Below are 20,377 nucleotides of genomic sequence, written 5' to 3'. Positions count from 1 at the left end.
AAGCTATGTCTAGTGCGGTAAAAATCCCTCGCCTCATTCCCCGCAACACTAACATGCCTGCAAACTTTGTGATGAACACTCCCACCCCGGGAAACATTTTTCACACCACTGACATTGGGCAAAGGATTCACCGTTTGTGCTTTGTGTAGGGCTATACTTTCACTTTCAGTATCGTCTTCCGAATGCAGATATTCCCCTGGGTCCATGAATAGAAGTCCCAACACTTCATTGCGGGTTTATTGAAGCTTTATTGATGCCATTAAATAATAATAATAATAATAATAATAATAATAATATAATTTATGGGCATTTATAATCTAATGCCAATACTCGCTGACGTTGACAATATTGCTCTGATAAAATGGATCACTTTCACAATAGCTCCACTTTTGTTCGCACTGATTCAATGCGCTCTAGCTCGAAGATTTTGTATAGAAGCATGACGTTTTTTTAGTCAGAGATGAAGTATTACAATTCTGCCATGTGGTGCAGGGGAGGTTGCATGAAATTTGACAACCTATTTGACAAAATCGGCTGTTTTATTCAGTGCCGCATCTTGTCGAGTAAACTCGACCGTGGCGCCAAGAGGGTTAATGGAAGTGCATTAGCATGGTTTCGTACTTATATGACCGCTATCAATTAGTAGAAGTGAATGAAGTGGTAACATATCGATCACAAGTGCAGTGTGGAGTATCTCAAGGCTCAGTACTAGGGCTGTTACTATTCACGCTCTTCATGCTACCCTACTCATGTTACGTTGACTTACCTCTATCCATCGATGGTTAATCAGCATCCCTCCTCCACCCCATCTCCTCACTTCGAGTTCACTTTATAATTAGACAGGGCAGGGGTGGTAATCTAGGTTCGGGCCATTCCCTAGCTCAGAGCCCTTCCCCGGACAGCATGCCAAATATGCATACAATACCTCAGCTAATTATATGTAAGCGTGAACTCGTGAAATAAACAAACTCCAGTTTGTAAAATATGCAGCAGCTAGATTTCTTACTAGAAGTATGACCATATCAAACATTGTATACATTTTAAAATCTTGCTTATTACTTATAAAGCCCTGAATAATTCAGCACCTCTTAAATTACAGCTCTTGTTACATTATAATCCTCCACTTCTGCTGGGTTCTCAAAACTCAATTTGGTAATAACTAGAATATCATCAATCGACTAAACTCTGGAATAACTTTTACCTAACATCATTAGAAGAATGGCATCTACTCTAATATTAGTCTGCTTCTCTCTTATTCCGAGGTCACCGTAGCCATCAGATCCAGTCTATATCCAGATCAGAGGGTCACTACAGTCACCCAGATCCAGTATGTATCCAGACCAGATGGTGGATCAGCACCAACAAAAAACCTCTACAACCCTGAAGACAGGGGAGACAAGGACAACTGAGATGATGGGCTCTATTTTAACGATCTAAACGCAAAGCGTAAAGCGCACGCGCGGGTGCACTCAGGGCGTGTCCAAATCCACTTTTGCTATTTTAACGACAGAAAAATGGTTTGTGTGCCCAGGCGCATAGTCTAAACTGGTTGTCCCTACTCTCTTGATGAGAAATGGGTGTTTTTTGAGTGCAACATGCAATAAACCAATCAGAGTCTCATCTTACACTGAATTCAATGATGAACTCCCTTTAACTGTCATTTTGCATTATTGACATACTGTTTTCCTAATGTTGTTCAGTTGCTTTGACACAATGTTTTTTAAAGCGTTATATAAATAATGGTGACTTGACTTAGAGATATTTTAACTGTGACCTGAAGCTTAACTGTGACCGAAGCTTAAATTAAGAAAAGCTTAATATATTTATAACAATATGAAAAAAAAAAAAAACGTTCTGCTTGACATACTTCAGTTTGTCCAATGAGCAGTTTGGATCCTGAAGTTTTTCAGAAAGCAGCTTGACTCCTGAATCTCCTGGGTGATTGTAGCTCAGATCCAGTTCTCTTAGGTGTGAGGCGTTTGAACTCAGAGCTGAAGACACATAGCGACATCCTTTCTCTGTCACCATACAGCCAGACATTCTACAAAAACAGGAATAATCCATGTGACAATCAGACATCTTTCACGCATTTATACACATTTTAGCCATTAATTATTCTTATACGGTCATGTCTTAAGGTTTACTTTGTATTAATAATAAACTTCTCCCTCATTATATATGCAATACTGTATTTGTCACTATCAATGAATGAAAAAAAACTGTGTGAGAAGCACAAAGGGCTCTCAGCTAAGTGTGGGTGAGTAGGGCACCTAAACACTAGGGGTGCAACAGATTGTAAATGATCCCTGATCCGAACGGACCAAGCCCCACGGTTCGGCATGCCTGTGATTCGTGAATTAACTGTAAGGTTTCACTATCATAGTGAATGTTTTTCTTGCCAGTTTACACATTCAAGCAATTTTAACAAGCACACTGTTTTCTGTGCGCTCAGCTACTGCTGCACACAGCTGAAGCGCACACATGCAGAAAAGAACACAATTCAGACACCGTGTGAACATCGAATTGACTCCTCTTTTACATACACACAAAGTTATGTTAAAACACTTGTTTTGGAAACTATTCTAGTAAACACAGTCGGTTATGTCTTAAGCAAAAGCAAACAGCTGAAAAAGAAATCGGATGGGTGTCAATATTGGGTCCATGCATTTGGTCTTAAAGAGAATACCTACTTATGTCTGTTAATCAAATAAATTAAATTTTTTAACAAAGATCAATCTGTAATTAACTTGCTGTGCTGTGAGCATTATTGTGTTATTTTACACTGAATTATTAAATTTCTGCAACTGTATACTTCTGTTACTGACTTTATTTGTGTTGTATTAATTTTGTAGTTTGTGTAATTGTTCTTATTTTATTACTGACTTTATTAGTCAAGTACTTCTATACAGCTGCAAAACCGAGCTTAAGTTTTTAATTATTTTGTTGTTGTTTTTTTGCTCATCCCAAAAATTATCTGATCCATGACTCAAAATCTATAATATGATCCAAACCATGAGTGTTGTGATACTTTGCACTACTACTAAACACTAGAGTTTACAGTAATTTTGTAACTTGGATACTGATTTGATGTCTTGTGTGCAACCACAACCGACACTGAACAGGACACATCCCCACTAATTATTTGGGCAGATTATCCCATTTTTTATATTCTTAACTAGAACATTGATATATGTATACTTATAAACTTGAAGTATACTACTATACTACATAGTGTTCAGCAACCTTTTTTCTGTTTACACTGTCCAGCTTGTCTTTATGTACATTACACACAGCAACACTGTTGAGGTGAGTTTGGGTCATGGTGTTGCGAAGTAGAAGTATTCAGCTAATCAACAAACAATTTTTAAAAATATCAAAATCAATTGCACTGGCAATAAACCCATAAATGCACTTAACAAATGTTTAACAATGGCAATTTGTCTCCCCTCCTCGTCAATTCCCTGCTTTCTTTATCACAGTTATGTTGTACATGGCATGCCACATAATGTTACAATAACCAAATTTAGCTACATGCTGAACAATATCCCAATAATAACAATTAGCATTAGAAATATAATACTGAAAACTCTTGACATGTCAACATAACAATAACAGAACATCTTCCCAAACACGTATCTAGCTTATTTAAAAACCTCGAAAGCATAAACACTCATTCAAAGTACCTGGAAAAGGGAGATACCATAATAACCATATAAATAACCGTAACCATAAGTTCCCGGCCTCCTCAGCATGAGCTGAGGCGGGACTTGAAAAGAACAGGCAATCATCAGGTGGTTACACTCAAAGCCTGTGTCATCTTTGAGAGGGAGGGGGAAAGGAGGCAGCCACAGCGATCACTGACACAGAGCGGCCAGAGAAATGGAGGAGTGATTGTAGTAAGGCATTTTGGATAACAAAATACTTACTAAGTCTGCCTCAGTGTTTATCAAGGTCAAAATGGTTAAGACAGCCAATCAAATAAAAGGGCAGATGCACAATGCATGTTTCACCACAAGATTTACAATCTTATAAACACATCAAATATTTTGCTAATTATTTTATGGAAATAAAATAAGATACCTCAGTATCTCAAGCTGACAGTTTGGACTCTTCAGTCCATCAGAAAGAAGCTTCACTCCAGAATCCTGCAGGTCATTGTTACTCAGGTCCAGTTCTCTCAGGACAGAGTTTGAGGATTGTAGAGCTGAAGACAAACTTTCACAGGACTGAGCAGTGAGATTACATCCACATAGTCTGTGTAAAGAACAAAACAAACAGCAATTGTGTTTACTTACTGTGTTTATTAATTTGGCAGGGCTTTGACAGTGTGATACAGTTGAATTAAACTCAATGATCAGTGAATATATCTGATGGTTTTAGCTTTAAGAAAGAATGTAAGGCTATAACACAACATTTAATGGCATTCATTAGATTTTAAATAGGTGTCTTATGAAGAATTGTAATACTGAAAGTGAAAGTGAAGTGGCATTCAGCCAAGTATGGTGACCCATACTCAGAATATGTGCTCTGCATTTAACCCATCCGAAATGCACACACACAGAGCAGTGAACACACACACACACACTGTGAGCACACACCCGGAGCAGTGGGCAGCCATTTATGCTGCGGTGCCCGGGGAGCAGTTGGGGGTTCGATGCCTTGCTCAAGGGCACTTAAGTCGTGGTATTGAAGGTGGAGAGAGAACTGTACATGCACTCCCCCCACCCACAATTCCGTCCGGCCCGAGACTAGAACTCACAACCCTTCGATTGGGAGTCCAACCCTCTAACCATTAGGCCACGACTTCCCTAATACTGTAACATATGTCACTGCAAGGCAGAGAAGGGAGAGTGGATCCAGTTGCAGAAAGTTTGCATTTGTTTTTTTTTAATATGAAGAACCAAACTAGACAAAGGTAACAAACTAATCAGAAACTATGGAAATGTAGTGGGATTGCCCCTTTAATAATAGCTGGCGTAGCCCTTTAAAAGAGCAGACAGATTGCATCAGGTGCGTGGTTGATTACGTCAGGTAATCACGTAGCTATATAGGCTCAGGTGAGTTCACTTTCTTTGTGCCATTGTACTGATGTGACCTGTTGCTGTAGGTCTTGTATCTCCTTCACTCCTTGGTAAAGGTAGGTTTGGTTAAATTGGAGGGTATTGACGGGAGGGAATTATAAATTTAGAATACGGGTGTTTGTGGGGAAGTTTATTTAATTCATAGGTGTGATTAATGTGTTGTTTGGTGTTATTTTAGATTAGTTGGGTATATCCAGGCATCCGCTGTGAGTATGTGAGTGTTATACACGCAAAAGGTAATTTTATTTTTCCCTACCCTTCTGGTGTGATTATAAATAGGAGAGGAGTGGGGAGGAAGAAGAAAAGCAAACGAATGCATGTCTAATGTTTTTTTCAGAGTGCCAGTTGCTGCTTTGCTGCGGTTAAATCATCGTTCCCGTTTGAGAAGCGGGTTTGCAGTGCACGCTCGTGGTTGTGTCGAGCGCCTGCAAGTTCATTGAACATTGTTAATGCCTGTACGATCCCCATGTTGAAGCCGCTCTAAACCCGTAACTTGATTTTGGGATTGCATGGTGTTCGCCACCTCGCTGGCGCAATTTTATGTATGGTTTAACTTTAGTTATTTAGTAATCTGGGGTTATTGTATTTGGGTTGCTTCCTGCATATTGACATCGCTCACTTACGGAGCAGATTAACGGTGACGCAATCCTTTTGATTTTCATTTATTTGCTGATTGTATTTTGTTGTGTGTGTGTGTGTGAGTTTAACTGAAATTGTGTGTTTGTTTGTTTTTATTTTCGGTTTTGTTGTAATTATCAGCTATTATCATTTAGGTTGTTTTTGAATTGATTTAGTATTTTGATTATTTTGTTATTCGAGTGGTATTATTTCTTTGATCTGCTTTACATTAGAACTGCTCAAGAATGTAGTGTAGTCATTGGGGGTGATTGTTTTTTTTATTTATTTAATTTGTCTTATTTTGGCTTATTTGGTTTGTGTTGGTTGGATTTACATAATTGTGTTCTTTATTTGGTTTGAAGTGTTTGTTTATTATTTGAGCAGTAAATTGGTTATTGCAATCAGAGAAAATAAACTAACTTGATTAGTTTATTTTTTTTATTTTCCTTTTTTCTTGTATTTTTTTGAATTTTTTTTTGTGTTGGTCAGTGTATGGTGGGCGGCCCATGTAAGCCAACCACAACAAAGCCCATTTCGTTGACCTGTTTCCATTGGTCAAAGGGGTCTTTTAATTATTACTGTCGAGCTCAATGTGGTTTTAGTAATTTAATTGATTAATACATTTTGTTATCTGTGATTTTTGTCTCTGCTCGTCCTTTTCATTTGGTTGAAAGCCTGGAGTATGGGCCTTATTAGGATGAGTTGACTGTAATATGGTCACAAGTGGCGTAGTCGGCAGGGTTGTGACGTGACAAGAAGAGACAGTCACAGAGAAGAATTGTATGTTTGTGTGTTGTTGTGGTGTTTTTTTTCAGCAAAGCAGCAGCTGGTACGAAGTAGCCAGGATTGTGATAGTGGAAGAGATTTGGGTTAAGTGGTAAGGTTTTCCTTTTTTTTTTTTTTTCTTCCTCCCTCTTTCTCTCTCTCTTTTTTTTTTTGGGGGGGGGAGCTTGTAGATATGGAGGCTGAATTGGAGGAGTTGAGAAAGCAAGTGCAGTCATTGAGGGGAGAAAATGAGCGGTTGCACCAACAGCAAGCCGGCCAGGCTACTGGAGCGGCGGGCCCCTCATCTGTGAATGTCCTACCTGCCCCTAGCCCCATAGTTGAACGAGTCGTTTACGTCCCTAGGGAACGGAGGGGTCGTATGTTTAGTGGTAGAGGGGAAGACAATGTGTTTGAATGGGTGGAGGAGATACAAGCCTGCTTGCGGGTTCGACATCTGCCTTCAGCTGAAGAGACATTATTTGTTATAGATCATTTAGAGGGTCCTGCCAAGAATGAGATTAAGTATAGGGCAAGAGAAGATAGGGAAACACCAGAACAGGTGTTCTCTATCTTGAAGGAACTTTATGGGTGCTCACAGTCCTATATTGCCCTGCAGCAAAACTTTTTTTCTCGTAAACAGCTTAAGGGCGAGTATTCCCATGCTCTTTTTGCATTAATGGATAAGTTGGTACAACATACCCCCGGAGGTATGACTAATGCAGTGGTTTTACTTCGAGACCAGTTTGTAGAGCATGTGCTGGATAGTGGTTTGCGGTGGGAGCTTAAACGTTTTGTTCGATTGGACCCTGATTCCACCCTTCTGGATGTTAGTAAAGAGGCAATTAGATGGGTGGGTGAGGGATTTCATTCGGAGAGGAGGGAGAGGAGTCATTCGCTCCCAGCTTCCTCTGTTCTTCAGTATAGAGTACAGGGACCGATAGATTCCTCTAGTCCATCAGAGGTAAACGTTTCAGAGCTCACAGAACTGAAGAGAATGATGAGGGCCCAGCAAGAACAACTTAATGAACTGACTCAAAGTTTACGGCAACTGCAATCCCAGAGTGTAGGTAACCGTCCCAGGCAGCCTGGCCCTATCATTTGTAGGCGATGCAATCAGCCTGGGCATATTGCTCGTAATTGTCTACTAGGACAGACTCCGTTTAGAGATCAACGGGCTCGTTTGTCACATGGGAATGTAGTGCCTCCTAATGGGCAGGCGGAAAACTGCAACCCTCTGAACTGATGAGCCACAGTTCGGAAGGCATATGGCCTGGCTCAGGGGCCCTTGCCCCCACTGGTAGTGGACCCTCTACTTTGTTGGGTAAGTGCCCCTCAGTTGTAGTTAATATGGGTGGGGTTAATGTTCCACGCTTATTGGATACAGGTTCCATGGTAACCACTGTCACAGAGAGCTTCTTCCTGGCTCATTTTGAGCCCTGGGGTAAGGAAAGGTTGAATGAATGTGGATGGTTGCAGCTTCGGGCCGCTAATGGTCTCTCTATTCCTTTTGTAGGATACCTGGAGTTAGATTTTGTTGTATTGGGTAGACGTATTCACAATAAGGGTGTCCTTGTTGTAAAGGACCCTCCTCAGGTTCTTTCTACATCAGGGTTGCCAGGTCGATTGGGGATGAATGTTATAGGTGAGTGTTTTCAGGAGCTGTTTAATCAACATGGCCAAGAGTTGTTTAATCTCCCTGTAGTTAAAGAAGTTCCAGCATGGACATTGGCACTTCAATGTTGTCAGACCGGTTGCTTTCAGGGGTCGGAATTTAGCGGGGGGCCTGTACGTGCCCGGGGTAAACATGTGGTCCGCATTCCAGCAAACTCCTTGCAGTTTGTTCCAGTTACTTGTGCTGTACAGTGTGGGTTACTGTCTATGGCCCTTTATGAGCCTTTAGACAATGGGAATCCACTTCCATCTGGCTTGTTGGCATCTGTATCCCTGGTTCCGGTGAGAGGTGGTATTACTAAAGTCCCTATGGTTAACATAGGTGAACTTGATGTCTTCCTGCAACCACAACAAGTGGTGGGGACATTGTGTCAGGTCCAGCCAATGAGCTGGCCAGGGGAGATTGTTGCTACTCGGCCAGGTGTTGTCGATTGCCAACAGGCTGTAGTTTCTTCACAAGTTGGAGGTGTTGATGGCGTGGAAGAGGTGATCCAGCAGATGGATCTCTCGCACCTCTCCGAAGAGGAGCAGAATCAGGTGAGGGGTCTGTTGGGTAAATATAGATCTGTATTTTCAACAGATGATTCTGATTTGGGGTGTACCAACTTGATTGCACATGAGATCCCACTTTTGGATTCTGCTCCTATTGGGCAGAGGTATCGGCGAATCCCCCCTTCTGACTATGTTGCGGTTAAGGATCATGTGCAAAAATTGCTTGCGAGTCAGGTGATTAGGGAAAGTAGTAGCCCCTTTGCTTCCCCTATAGTTGTCGTAAAAAAAAAGATGGCAACATACGGTTATGTGTCGATTACCGACAGTTAAATCAAGAGACAAGGAAGGATGCCTTTCCCTTGCCCCGCATCGAAGAGGCCTTAGATGCACTTTCTGGGGCTCAGTGGTTTTCAGCGGTTGATCTAGTAAGTGGCTATAATCAGGTTCCTGTGGCAGAGCAAGACAAGGGTAAGACTGCTTTTTGCACACCCTTTGGGCTTTTCGAATTTAATCGGATGCCCTTCGGGTTGTGCAATGCTCCAAGTACATTTCAACGGTTGATGGAACGTATGTTTGGAGATCAACGATTCCAAACCTTATTGTTGTACTTGGATGATATCATTGTCTTTTCCACCAATGTTGCCCAACATCTTGCACGATTGGAGTTGGTTTTTAGCCGGTTACAGCAGGAGGGCTTAAAGGCCAAACTGGAGAAATGCTGTTTTTTCCGTCAGGAGGTTCATTACTTGGGGCACGTGGTTTCAAAAGGAGGAGTTTCTACCAATCCCAGTAAGATTAGCACAGTGGCAGAATGGAGGCGACCTAGTAACGTTGCAGAGTTGCGATCATTTTTGGGCTTTGTGAGTTATTACCGGCGTTTTGTAGAGGGGTTTGCCAAGTTGGCTGCTCCTCTGCATTGCCTGGTAGCGGAGTTGGGTGGGACAAAGAAAAAGAGGGGCTCAGGTAGACCCATAGAGAGCTGTTGGACCCCAGAGTGTGAGCAGGGATTCCAGTCTCTCAAAGGGAAATTGGTGGCAGCTCCGGTGTTGGCCTATGCCGATTTTACAAAGCCCTTCGTGCTTGACATTGACGCTAGTCATTTGGGATTAGGGGCAGTGCTTAGTCAGGAGCAAGGTGGAAAGTTACGACCAGTGGCCTATGCCAGCCGAGGGCTGAGGCCTACAGAAAAGAATATGGAAAATTACAGTTCCATGAAGCTTGAACTCCTTGCCCTTAAATGGGCGATGGCGGAAAAATTTAAGGATTATCTCCTGGGTCATCAGTGTACCGTTTATACAGATAACAACCCACTGAGCTACCTGAATTCAGCCGAGTTGGGTGCAACTGAGCAGAGGTGGGTGTGTCAGTTGGCAATTTTTGATTTTGAAGTAAAGTATCGCCCTGGTCGGGTTAATGGTAATGCCGACTCATTATCAAGGCAGTATTCCTCCTGCACTCGGACGCAGTCCCTTGGTACGCCATTGCCCCAGATACTCCATACAGTTGACATCCAACAGGAGGATGAAGGTGAGTTGGTAGGTGCAGAGCAACATGCCATTGTCGCCTTCCCATTTCATTCTAAGGAAGAGCTCCAGCAGATGCAGTTAGATGATCCAACATTGAGTGAGTTCCTTGCATTTTTTTCCAGAAATAAGTACCCTTCTAAGGTGGAGCGTCAGTCAATGTCGAAATCTGGGCTGGAGCTCTTGCGACAATGGGGTCGATTGTTTGTTAAGGAGGGATTGTTGTACCGCCACCTCCAACTTCCTGATGGTGGGGAGGAGGTGGACCAATTGGTATTACCAGAGGTTTTATGGAACGAGGTATATACGCAGTTGCACGATGGGCATGGCCATCAAGGCAGGGAACGGACTTACGAGCTAATTCGTAGGAGATTCTATTGGCCAAATATGAGCACCTATGTACGAGAGCATTGTCAGAACTGTCAACAGTGTACTATTTCAAAGCCCAGTTATCCAATAGCTCGTGCCCCTATGGGACACTTGTTGGCATCTAAGCCCAACCAAATAGTGGCAGTTGACTTTATCACCTTAGAACCATCTAGTGATGGACGAGAAAGCGTCCTAATTATGACTATGACCTAATTATGAAATATAATATTATATTTTCTAAATATACATTGGCTGTGCCAACTAGGGACCAGAGGGCGACCACCGTAGCCAATGTCCTGGTCCAGGAGTGGTTTTATAAGTTGGGTGTGCCAGCCAGACTTCACTCTGATCAGGGTCGAAATTTTGAGAGTGCAGTGATTGCCCAATTGTGTCATCTTTATGGGATCCAGAAAACTCACACGACTCCGTACCATCCTCAGGGTAATGGACAGTGTGAACGGTTCAATCGAACTCTGCACGGTCTCCTTCGTTCCCTTCCACCTGAACAGAAACGCTCCTGGACTCGGTACTTGGCACAGGTGGTCTTTACGTATAACACCACTATCCATCAGACTACTGGTGAGTCTCCTCACTTTTTGATGTTTGGGCAAACTCCACGGCTGCCGGTGGATTTTCTGCTAGCAGGAGTAGAGGATCCAGTTGGGGGTAGTGTGGAACAATGGGTGGCTAGGCATCAGGAGGGACTAAGAGTAACATATGGACGGGTAAAAGCCCGTCTTGAAGCCGCTGCAGAACATAGGAAAAACTTGTATGATCAGATAGTAAGGGGTCAACCACTAATCGTGGGCCAGTTAGTACACTTGCGTGAGTGTGGAGTTCGGGGCCGTAACAAGATTCAGAATTTGTGGTCAACTGTTCTGTATCAAATAGTAAGAGCTCCTCAGGAAGGTGGTCAGGTGTATAGTATATCTTCATTGGATGAGCCCACTCGGGTAAAACACGTGCATAGGTCCCTGTTGAAGCTGGCTCCTGAAACTGTACAACAGGCTTATCATGTTGATTTAGGTTTACAGGGACAAGTTTTTTAGGAATGTTTGCATGAGGGGGACTTTGTGATGGTGGTTATCGAACCTTTACCGCCTGCTGCTGTGGAGGTTGTTCCAAATGTGACATCTGAAGGTACCCTCCCCTTAGTTTCTGGTCTAAATTCGCCGTCTAGTGAGGTCTCTACTATGGGGGCACAGGGCGTACGGAGATCGACTAGGACAACGGCTGGGAAACATTCTAATCGTTATCATTTGCCCAGGACGGTAATTGGTGATGTATCCGCTAGCATTTCATTGCCGCTCTAAACCCGTAACTTGATTTCAGGATTGCATGGTGTTCGCCACCTCGCTGGCGCAATTTTATGTGTGGTTTAACTTTAGTTATTTAGTAATCTGGGGTTATTGTATTTGGGTTGCTTCCTGCATATTGACATCGCTCACTTACGGAGCAGATTAACGGTGACGCAATCCTTTTGATTTTCATTTATTTGCTGATTGTATTTTGTTGTGTGTGTGTGAGTTTAACTGAAATTGTGTGTTTGTTTGTTTTTTATTTTCGGTTTTGTTGTAATTATCAGCTATTATCATTTAGGTTGTTTTTGAATTGATTTAGTATTTTGATTATTTTGTTATTTGAGTGGTATTATTTCTTTGATCTGCTTTACATTAGAACTGCTCAAGAATGTAGTGTAGTCATTGGGGGTGATTGTTTTTTTTATTTATTTAATTTGTCTTATTTTGGCTTATTTGGTTTGTGTTGGGTGGATTTACATAATTGTGTTCTTTATTTGGTTTGAAGTGTTTGTTTATTATTTGAGCAGTAAATTGGTTATTGCAATCAGAGAAAATAAACTAACTTGATTAGTTTATTTTTTTTATTTTCCTTTTTTCTTGTATTTTTTGAATTTTTTTTTGTGTTGGTCAGTGTATGGTGGGCGGCCCATGTAAGCCAACCACAACAAAGCCCATTTCGTTGACCTGTTTCCATTGGTCAAAGGGGTCTTTTCATTATTACTGTCGAGCTCAATGTGGTTTTAGTAATTTAATTGATTAATAAATTTTGTTATCTGTGATTTTTGTCTCTGCTCGTCCTTTTCATTTGGTTGAAAGCCTGGAGTATGGGCCTTATTAGGATGAGTTGACTGTAATACGGTCACAGAAACAAACAAGAACATACTTAGAAGCCAGGGCTGCATTCAGCCCCAACAAAATGCTGAAAACCATTTTTTAAATGGAAGCGGTGGTGCGTTGAACACCCTGTTGTGATGATGCAAGAGTTGCAACTATGGCAGCTGAGAATGCCATTCTTTGTGTTCTTTTTGAAGAGTTTTCTGAGCCTGATGAAATCGGTATGAATACGTGTTTAATACTGCAAAATATGCTCAATGTTACAGTTTCTGGTCTTGACTTCCAGAATAAAAGAGAACATCCCAATCAAGTGAAGGGGTTTGTGGAAACTGTGGTTTCCTAATTATTGTGATCCAACATTTGCGTAGTATTTCAGGATGAAAAGACAAACATTTCAGGTAAAGGTTAATCCACTTCTTACCTCCAAGACTGTGTTATGATCTAACCATATTATTTTTATTCTGAGTATTCAGCTCATCATTACTGCTAATCACTGTTGTTGTGCTTAAAATATTATTGTAATATTATATTCCATTATATAATCAGAGAAGTATAGAAAAGTGTAACTCCATAACACAATAGAAAAATATATAAATATGTGTAGTGTTTTTATGTTACATTAATCAGTGTCTAGCACACTTTCCTAAGGAAAGGATATGGACTAGAAGACAATGCAATTACTAAATGATATTTAGACAGACTTAAAGAAGTTCCAGATCTATACATGTGCTCTTATTATTTCAGTTATTTTGCCTTTAATGCAAATAATCAAGTGAAAACAATATTCTTGCTCTTGTGAATTTATTTAGATGTTAATTACATTTGTGCCAGCTGTCTCTTTAATACCGCATGGTTTATAAGCATGTTGCTGCTGACTGATAAAACATTGCGCACCAGTTTGAGCTTGAACGCGCCCCAAGGAAACAAAATACACAGGAAATAATCAAAGGATTCTAGAAACAAGGTAACTTATGATGAAAAGAACATCAAAATAAGTCCCGGAACAGAAACACAGCATCAACCTGACAACACCTGGACAGTTGATGTTTCATGTACCGATCATTTTTCTTGTAACTTATAATACAATTTAGAATAATAAATCATGTAAAATGTAGATAACTTTATAAAAAGAGGATCATCCTAATCCAGGGAAAATAATTAAAAAAATAATTTAAAGGATAAAATAATAATGTTGTGTAGTAGAGCTGAGCCGAGCCATATAACGAACAAAAGATTGACTCGTTCATGAGTGAAGAACTGTTTCTATGGGACTATAGGTCTATAGGTCTGATTCGAGAACCGAGGATCTGATGATACTGCGCATCTGTGATTCAGCGTGAAGCAGATTGACACACAGAGCGTCTGAACCGAACTGGTTCTTTTGGGGATTAATTCTGAACTGATTCTGTGCTAATGTTATGAGCGCGGGTAAACCAAAGGCTTGAATGAAGGGCAATCATCACAAATGACGTCATTACGTCAAATGCAAAAGAACTGGTCAACCGTTTTGAACTGCTTTATTGAATCAAACTGTCTGAAAGAACTACTGGTGATCCGAAAACAGATGCAACCGGTTCTTGACTCATGAACGAGATTGTTTGTTATCTGGTTTGGCTCGGTGTTCATCTTCAGTTCTCTCTTCACAGCAGTTCAGTCAGTGTACTGTTTGAGTAAATTAATTACTCTGGGATATTGGTTTGTTTTAACTCAGAGGGAGTTAACAGCTTAAGTAATTTGTGGATTAATGCTTATTGGAAACGTGAACCGTTTCAAACGATTCAGTTCGATTTTGTGAACTGGTTCAAGAAGATCCGGTTACATTAAATGATTAATTCATGAGCCGGATATCATACACTGCAGTGAACGAGCTCACAACAGACTCAGAAGAGAAGACAATGCGAATAAAGTCTTAGTTTTTGCTTTTATTGGACCAAAATTTATTTTCGATGCTTCAACAAATTCTAACTGACCCTCTGATGTCACATGGACTACTTTGATGATGTTTTTATTACCTTTCTGGACATGGACAGTTATATCGTGCACACAGTTTCAATGGAGGGACTGAGAGCTCTCGGACTAAATCTAAAATATCTTAAACTGTGTTCCGTAAGATGAACGGAGGTCTCACGGGTTTGGAACAACATGAGGGTGAGTTATAAATGACATAATTTAGATTACTGGTTGAACTAACCCTTTAGGCCCAATGCCAATTCTATTTTATACCCCTTCGCCTACCCCTTCCCCTTGTCCCTTGAAACAGAGTATCAAGGGGTAGGGGAGAAAATATTCCCCTAAGGATTGGGACACCACCACCATGACATCACATGCCATCATTCGTCGTCTAGCTCTTACAATACACACATTTACTGGTGTGCTGGTGTGCATTAGAGCCTTTAATTATTGTTCTTTATCAATGAGCTGCTTACTGACACACACACACATATCGGAAATCACGCAGCTCACACATCCAGGAGAAAATATACTTGGCAACGCTGCCCCACGATTTTTATTAAATACAGTTTAAATACTGAAATGCTATGTTATATTTTCCAGCAATGAAAGGATACAATCGCTGTTTTTAAGTAAACTCACTCTAAAAAGATAAAAGCACAGACGCGAATACACGCAACTTCCATTTCTCTCTCTCTCTCGAATAGGCAATATTTGAGAAAATGGTTTAGCGATTTCTAATTACTGGGGGGACCATCAATGTCTACGGCAGTTATCGCCCTGATCAGACATATGCTGTGGCACTGTCATGCAGTCTGTAATGATATGACGTTAGGAAATATTAGTGATTTTTTGCAAACATTTCTTTGAGTAACATGACCATTAATATGAACTCAAAATGTAATGTTACATAAAACAATTGATTAATTTTCTTTAAAATCTTTATTTATGACAAAAAAGCTTAAATTTATGTGTCTTTTTGTTCGCTGTAGCAGCTATGTTGCCAAGATAATTCATACCCCTTCTTTTGAAGTGTGGTCCTGAAAAATCTTCATTTGAAGGACTATCTGGCCCTTCCCCTTACTCCTTCCCCTCCAACCAAAAGAGAACCGAGACACCCCTACCCCTTTACGTGAATGCGCAAAACGGAGGGGTAGGGGAAAGGGGAAGGGGTAGAATTGGGATTGGGCCTTAAGCTCTATTGTGTAGTCCATAATAGCCTACTATAGACACAGCTAGTTTTACATACTGAAATACTTATTTGTCATAACACTATTATTTTATAATTGTTTTCGACACTTACACACATGCTATTCAGATAATGTAGAGTCGTGCATTAATTTGAGTAATGACGGCTATTATGGCAGTGGCTTGATGGAGCGCAGGAGATGCAGATAACATGATCTTGATCCTTAAGAAACTTTCATCAAATCTGTCACGTAACAAATTTGTCTAAATATAAAATGTATAGCTAATTACTACATTGAAAAAAAAATTAAGACTGTACAAATATTATGAATCAGGAATATAAATAATTGGGAATCATGTAAAAAACAAAAAAACAATGCACATTTCATTTATTATAAAATTTAAGCTATTTTTCTCACTTGGCTGTTTCCTTATAAATGTTCAGAAATTTGCCAAGTTGTTCATCAGGTGTCTTTTTTATTTATATGATGTCATTACATTGCCATCTTGCCGGCAGCCAATTGCTGCTGATTGTGGTTTCGAGTATTGATATATAGCCCCTTTTAAACCAACCCATGACATAACTCAATCCAGCCATACTAATCATCAACAGCAGGTGAGTTCGAAGAACCGAATTAGTCAGATCCTGATTAGCGCAATGATATCATCTTGGATGTGACATTTAATCTTGGATGTAATAAGCAATGTATGAAGAGGACCCCAGGCACAGAGTGCTGTTAATCAGCACACACTGGGCCAGCTAACCAATCACAACACACACTGGCCCAGCTAACCAATAACAGCACAAACTGGCCCAGTTAACCAATCACAACACACACTGCCCCAGCTAACCAATAACAGCACAAACTGGCCCAGTTAACCAATCACAATGCACACTGGCCCAGCTAACCAATAACAGCACAAACTGGCCCAGTTAACCAATCACAGCGCACACTGGCCCAGCTAACCAATCACAGCACAAACCGGCCCAGTTAACCAATCACAGCACACACTGGGCCAGCTAACCAATCACAACACACACTGGCCCAGCTAACCAATAACAGCACAAACTGGCCCAGTTAACCAATCACAACACACACTGGCCAAGCTAACCAATCACAGCACAAACCGGCCCAGTTAACCAATCACAGCACACACTGGGCCAGCTAACCAATCACAGCACACACTGGTCCAGCTAACCAATCACAGCACAAACTGGCCCAGTTAACCAATCACAACATACACTGGCCCAGCTAACCAATCACAGCACAAACCGGCCCAGTTAACCAATCACAGCACACACTGGGCCAGCTAACCAATCACAACACACACTGGTCCAGCTAACCAATCACAGCACACACTGGCCCAGCTAACCAATCACAGCACACACTGGCCCAGCTATCTAATCACATATTTCAGAAGACGGGCCTTAATTGGATACAGGAACTATTCAAGCCATTCACCATTCATGAGCCAATTGGAAACTTTTTGCTCCCATCAAAATTAATTTATTCTGATTGATAAATCTGAACGTAGTGATTAAATAAATGGCAAATACAGTGATCAGATTGATATTCGTGTTTACATGTAACAAGCTTATGATCGGATTTACTCTTTTGACGTGCACACTGCATAAATATACAGTTTCCTGCTGTTGTCGTGATATTTATCTACTTCGGGTCCTAATTAGGCGATAACCAGCACATGAATTGTTGGGGTGCTTCTTACTTTATAAAGCAGTAAAAGTTCCCCTTCCTGCACCCAAAACCATTCGGGGGATGTTGGTGCAGCTCCACTTCACAGACACTGAGTGAAAGGGTTGCTTTATAATGAATGGATACTCGTTTATGAGACTTTATTCACCAGGAAGAATAGCTCATAATTATGCAATTTTTATGTCACTGCACGTGCAAAGTAATTTCCAGTGTTGGGTTTCAATCCGATCAAGCTTTTACGTGTCCTCTCACTCGGATTACAAAAGGAATAAACTACCCCTTACAATCCGATTTAAATTTTAGTTAGATCTGGCTAATTCAGTCAGATTGACCTGTTTACATGTGACTTTTTTTATTCTGTTTGTGCTTCTAGTCTTATTACGATCGGATCAGTAGGGTCCATATGGACGCAGCTAATGATTCAGATTACCAAATCTGGTTTACAAGTACTCTGAATGAAATGACAATACACAACATAGGCTACAGATTCATAGAGATCAAATGGCGAAACAATCATGGAGTGTTTTCCCATGATTTTAAGTGTTTTCATTTAAAAAGACAGAGAACGTCTCAAAATATGACTGTAACCATGGTTCCCTGAGAGGAGGAACAGGACACTGTGTCTTGTATTGATGTTATGGGGAAGTTCATCAGCATTTCTGGTGTCTGAAGCATGTGTGCAAACAAAACAAATCTATTGGTAGACGACATTTTATGATGTCATTACCGGAGCACTATGGATATAAAAGAGTACCTGCAATGTACATCATCAGTTTTTTGTCTTCTGGAGCAGCTTGTTTGTATGCAAATGAAAGATAAATGCTGAATGCACACATTACATTGCATTCATATTGAGCCCTGTTCTTGCTTTATTCTATCCAATGGGATGAGATAATACAATTATAATTACTGCTGAAATAACAAATGGAATAACAAATTCACACTGCCATTCCGGCAAATACACGGGTAAAGTGTTCCGGTAATTGTTCCCGGGTCGCTAGATTTTGCACTTTCAAACTGCCAGGATATGTGCGTGCTTTCACACACAACCCGTAAAGATCCCGTAACGACACGTGACATCAGGGCGTGATGTGTAATGTACAAGTCGAAAACGTTAGGCACGTTATACTGGGTTGACCCGGGTTATACCCGGGTTGAATCCGGCAATGTTACTAGGTCCCCGACCCGGGTTCAATGCCGGAATCAATCCCAGGATGTGTTTGCTTTCACACAGAAGGCGACCCGGCAATGTTCCGGCAATATGCCGGGTCCGACGTGCAATGTGAACTGCAGTGCTCTCTAACACTAGCACTCTATTTTATTTCTATTTGTATTTATTATTAAAAAAAGTAATACTTGCTAAGTGTGCTGCTAATGTAATATTGTTGCTCTTTTGTTGGTTTGATTGCTTCTATTGTCCTCATTTGTAAGTTGGTTTTGATAAAAGCGTCTGATAATTGACTAAATATAAATGTAAATGTTTTCTTAGGGTCTAAGAATAATTAGAATTATGTTCCCCAAATGTGAAAACTCAAATGTCAAAAATTCAAAAGTAACGCAGACAATAAAAAACATATAAACATCGTTAGAAATCTGTTTGCTGTCAGTTTTGACCCCCTCACATTCATTCCTTCATCTTCATCTTCCACACTGAGCTCTTCATCATCAGCTCTCACACAGAAACACACACTTTCTCAGCTGCTTTAGTTTGTGTCTCACACACATCTCCTGCTCACTGACAGTAATGTGATTCTCTGACATTTTCCCCATTTTTGTTTCTTGCACATGCGATCATGCAAATGTGATCATGTTTTTAAAGTGCAGTGATTGTTTTAAGGTGTTACTCACCGAACTGATCTGGATTCTTTAACCACAGGTAACAGATTCTGAAGAACATCATCTGCTGTATGTTGTGCTCCATTAAACTGTTTCAGATCAAACACATCCATCTTCTGCTCTGATGTCAGCAACACATAAACCAGAGCTGACCACTGTGAAGAGGAGAGTTTGGTTTCTCTTATTTCTCCAGATTTCAGATAATCTTGGATCTCCTGTATCAGTGAATCATCACCCAGTTCATTCAGACAGTGAAACAGATTGATGGACTTCTCTGGAGAGCGATTCTCCCTGATCTTCTGTTTGATGAACTGAACTGTTTTCTCAATGTTGTAGGAGCAGTTTCCTGTCTGTGTCAGTAGTTTTCCTAAGAGAGTCTGATTGGACTCCACTGAGAGACCCAGAAGAAAACGCAGGAAAAGATCCAGATGTCCATTCTCACTCTTTAAGGCATTTTTTAAAGCACTCTGATGCAGCTCAGATAGTGAATTATATTTCTTCTGGTTAAAAATCTTGGACAACCATCGCTGTATAGTTTGGTCAAACACATTTCTCCTCTTGACTGTAAAGGAGAGGTGCACATATAGAGCTGCTAGATGTTCCTGAAGGCTCAGATGAACAAAGCAGAAGACTTTCCCCTGATACAGGCCCAACTCCTCTCTGAAGATCTGAGTGCACAATCCTGAGTACACTGCTGCTTCTGTCACAGCAATGCCACACTCTCTCAGGTCTTCATCATAGAAGATCAGGTTTCCTTTCATAAGCTGCTGAAAAGCCAGTTTCCCCAGTTTGAGGACCATGTCTTCATCTGTCACCTTCTTCTCATAGTCCTTCTGATGTTTGATGTTGGTCTGAAGGATCAGGAAGTGTGTGTACATTTGAGTGAGGGTCTTGGGAATCTCTCCACTCTCTGCTTGACTCAACATCTTCTCCAGAACAGCGGCTGAGATCCAGCAGAAGACAGGGATGTGGCACATGATGAAGAGACTCCTTGATGACTTCAGGTGTGAGATGATCCTGTCGGCCAGACTCTG

General features: G+C 40.9%; 1 protein-coding gene across 1 annotated transcript; it reads right to left on the bottom strand.

Moving 5' to 3' along the window:
• Window positions 1-3,674: 3,674 nt before the first annotated feature.
• LOC113071296 (NLR family CARD domain-containing protein 3-like) lies at window positions 3,675-20,373 on the bottom strand. The gene is made up of 3 exons (XM_026244666.1): window positions 19,356-20,373; window positions 4,206-4,254; window positions 3,675-3,683 (listed from the first exon to the last, which is right to left on the bottom strand). The coding sequence occupies exons 1-3, from the start codon at window positions 20,318-20,320 to the stop codon at window positions 3,675-3,677; spliced, it is 1,023 nt and encodes a 340-aa protein (XP_026100451.1). The 5' UTR covers window positions 20,321-20,373.
• Window positions 20,374-20,377: the final 4 nt, after the last annotated feature.

The sequence above is a fragment of the Carassius auratus genome, unplaced genomic scaffold, assembly GCF_003368295.1.
Source record: "Carassius auratus strain Wakin unplaced genomic scaffold, ASM336829v1 scaf_tig00006772, whole genome shotgun sequence".
Taxonomy (NCBI): domain Eukaryota; kingdom Metazoa; phylum Chordata; class Actinopteri; order Cypriniformes; family Cyprinidae; genus Carassius; species Carassius auratus.
Note: the sequence above shows the minus strand (reverse complement) of the source record. Positions and strands in the feature narration are given on the sequence as shown.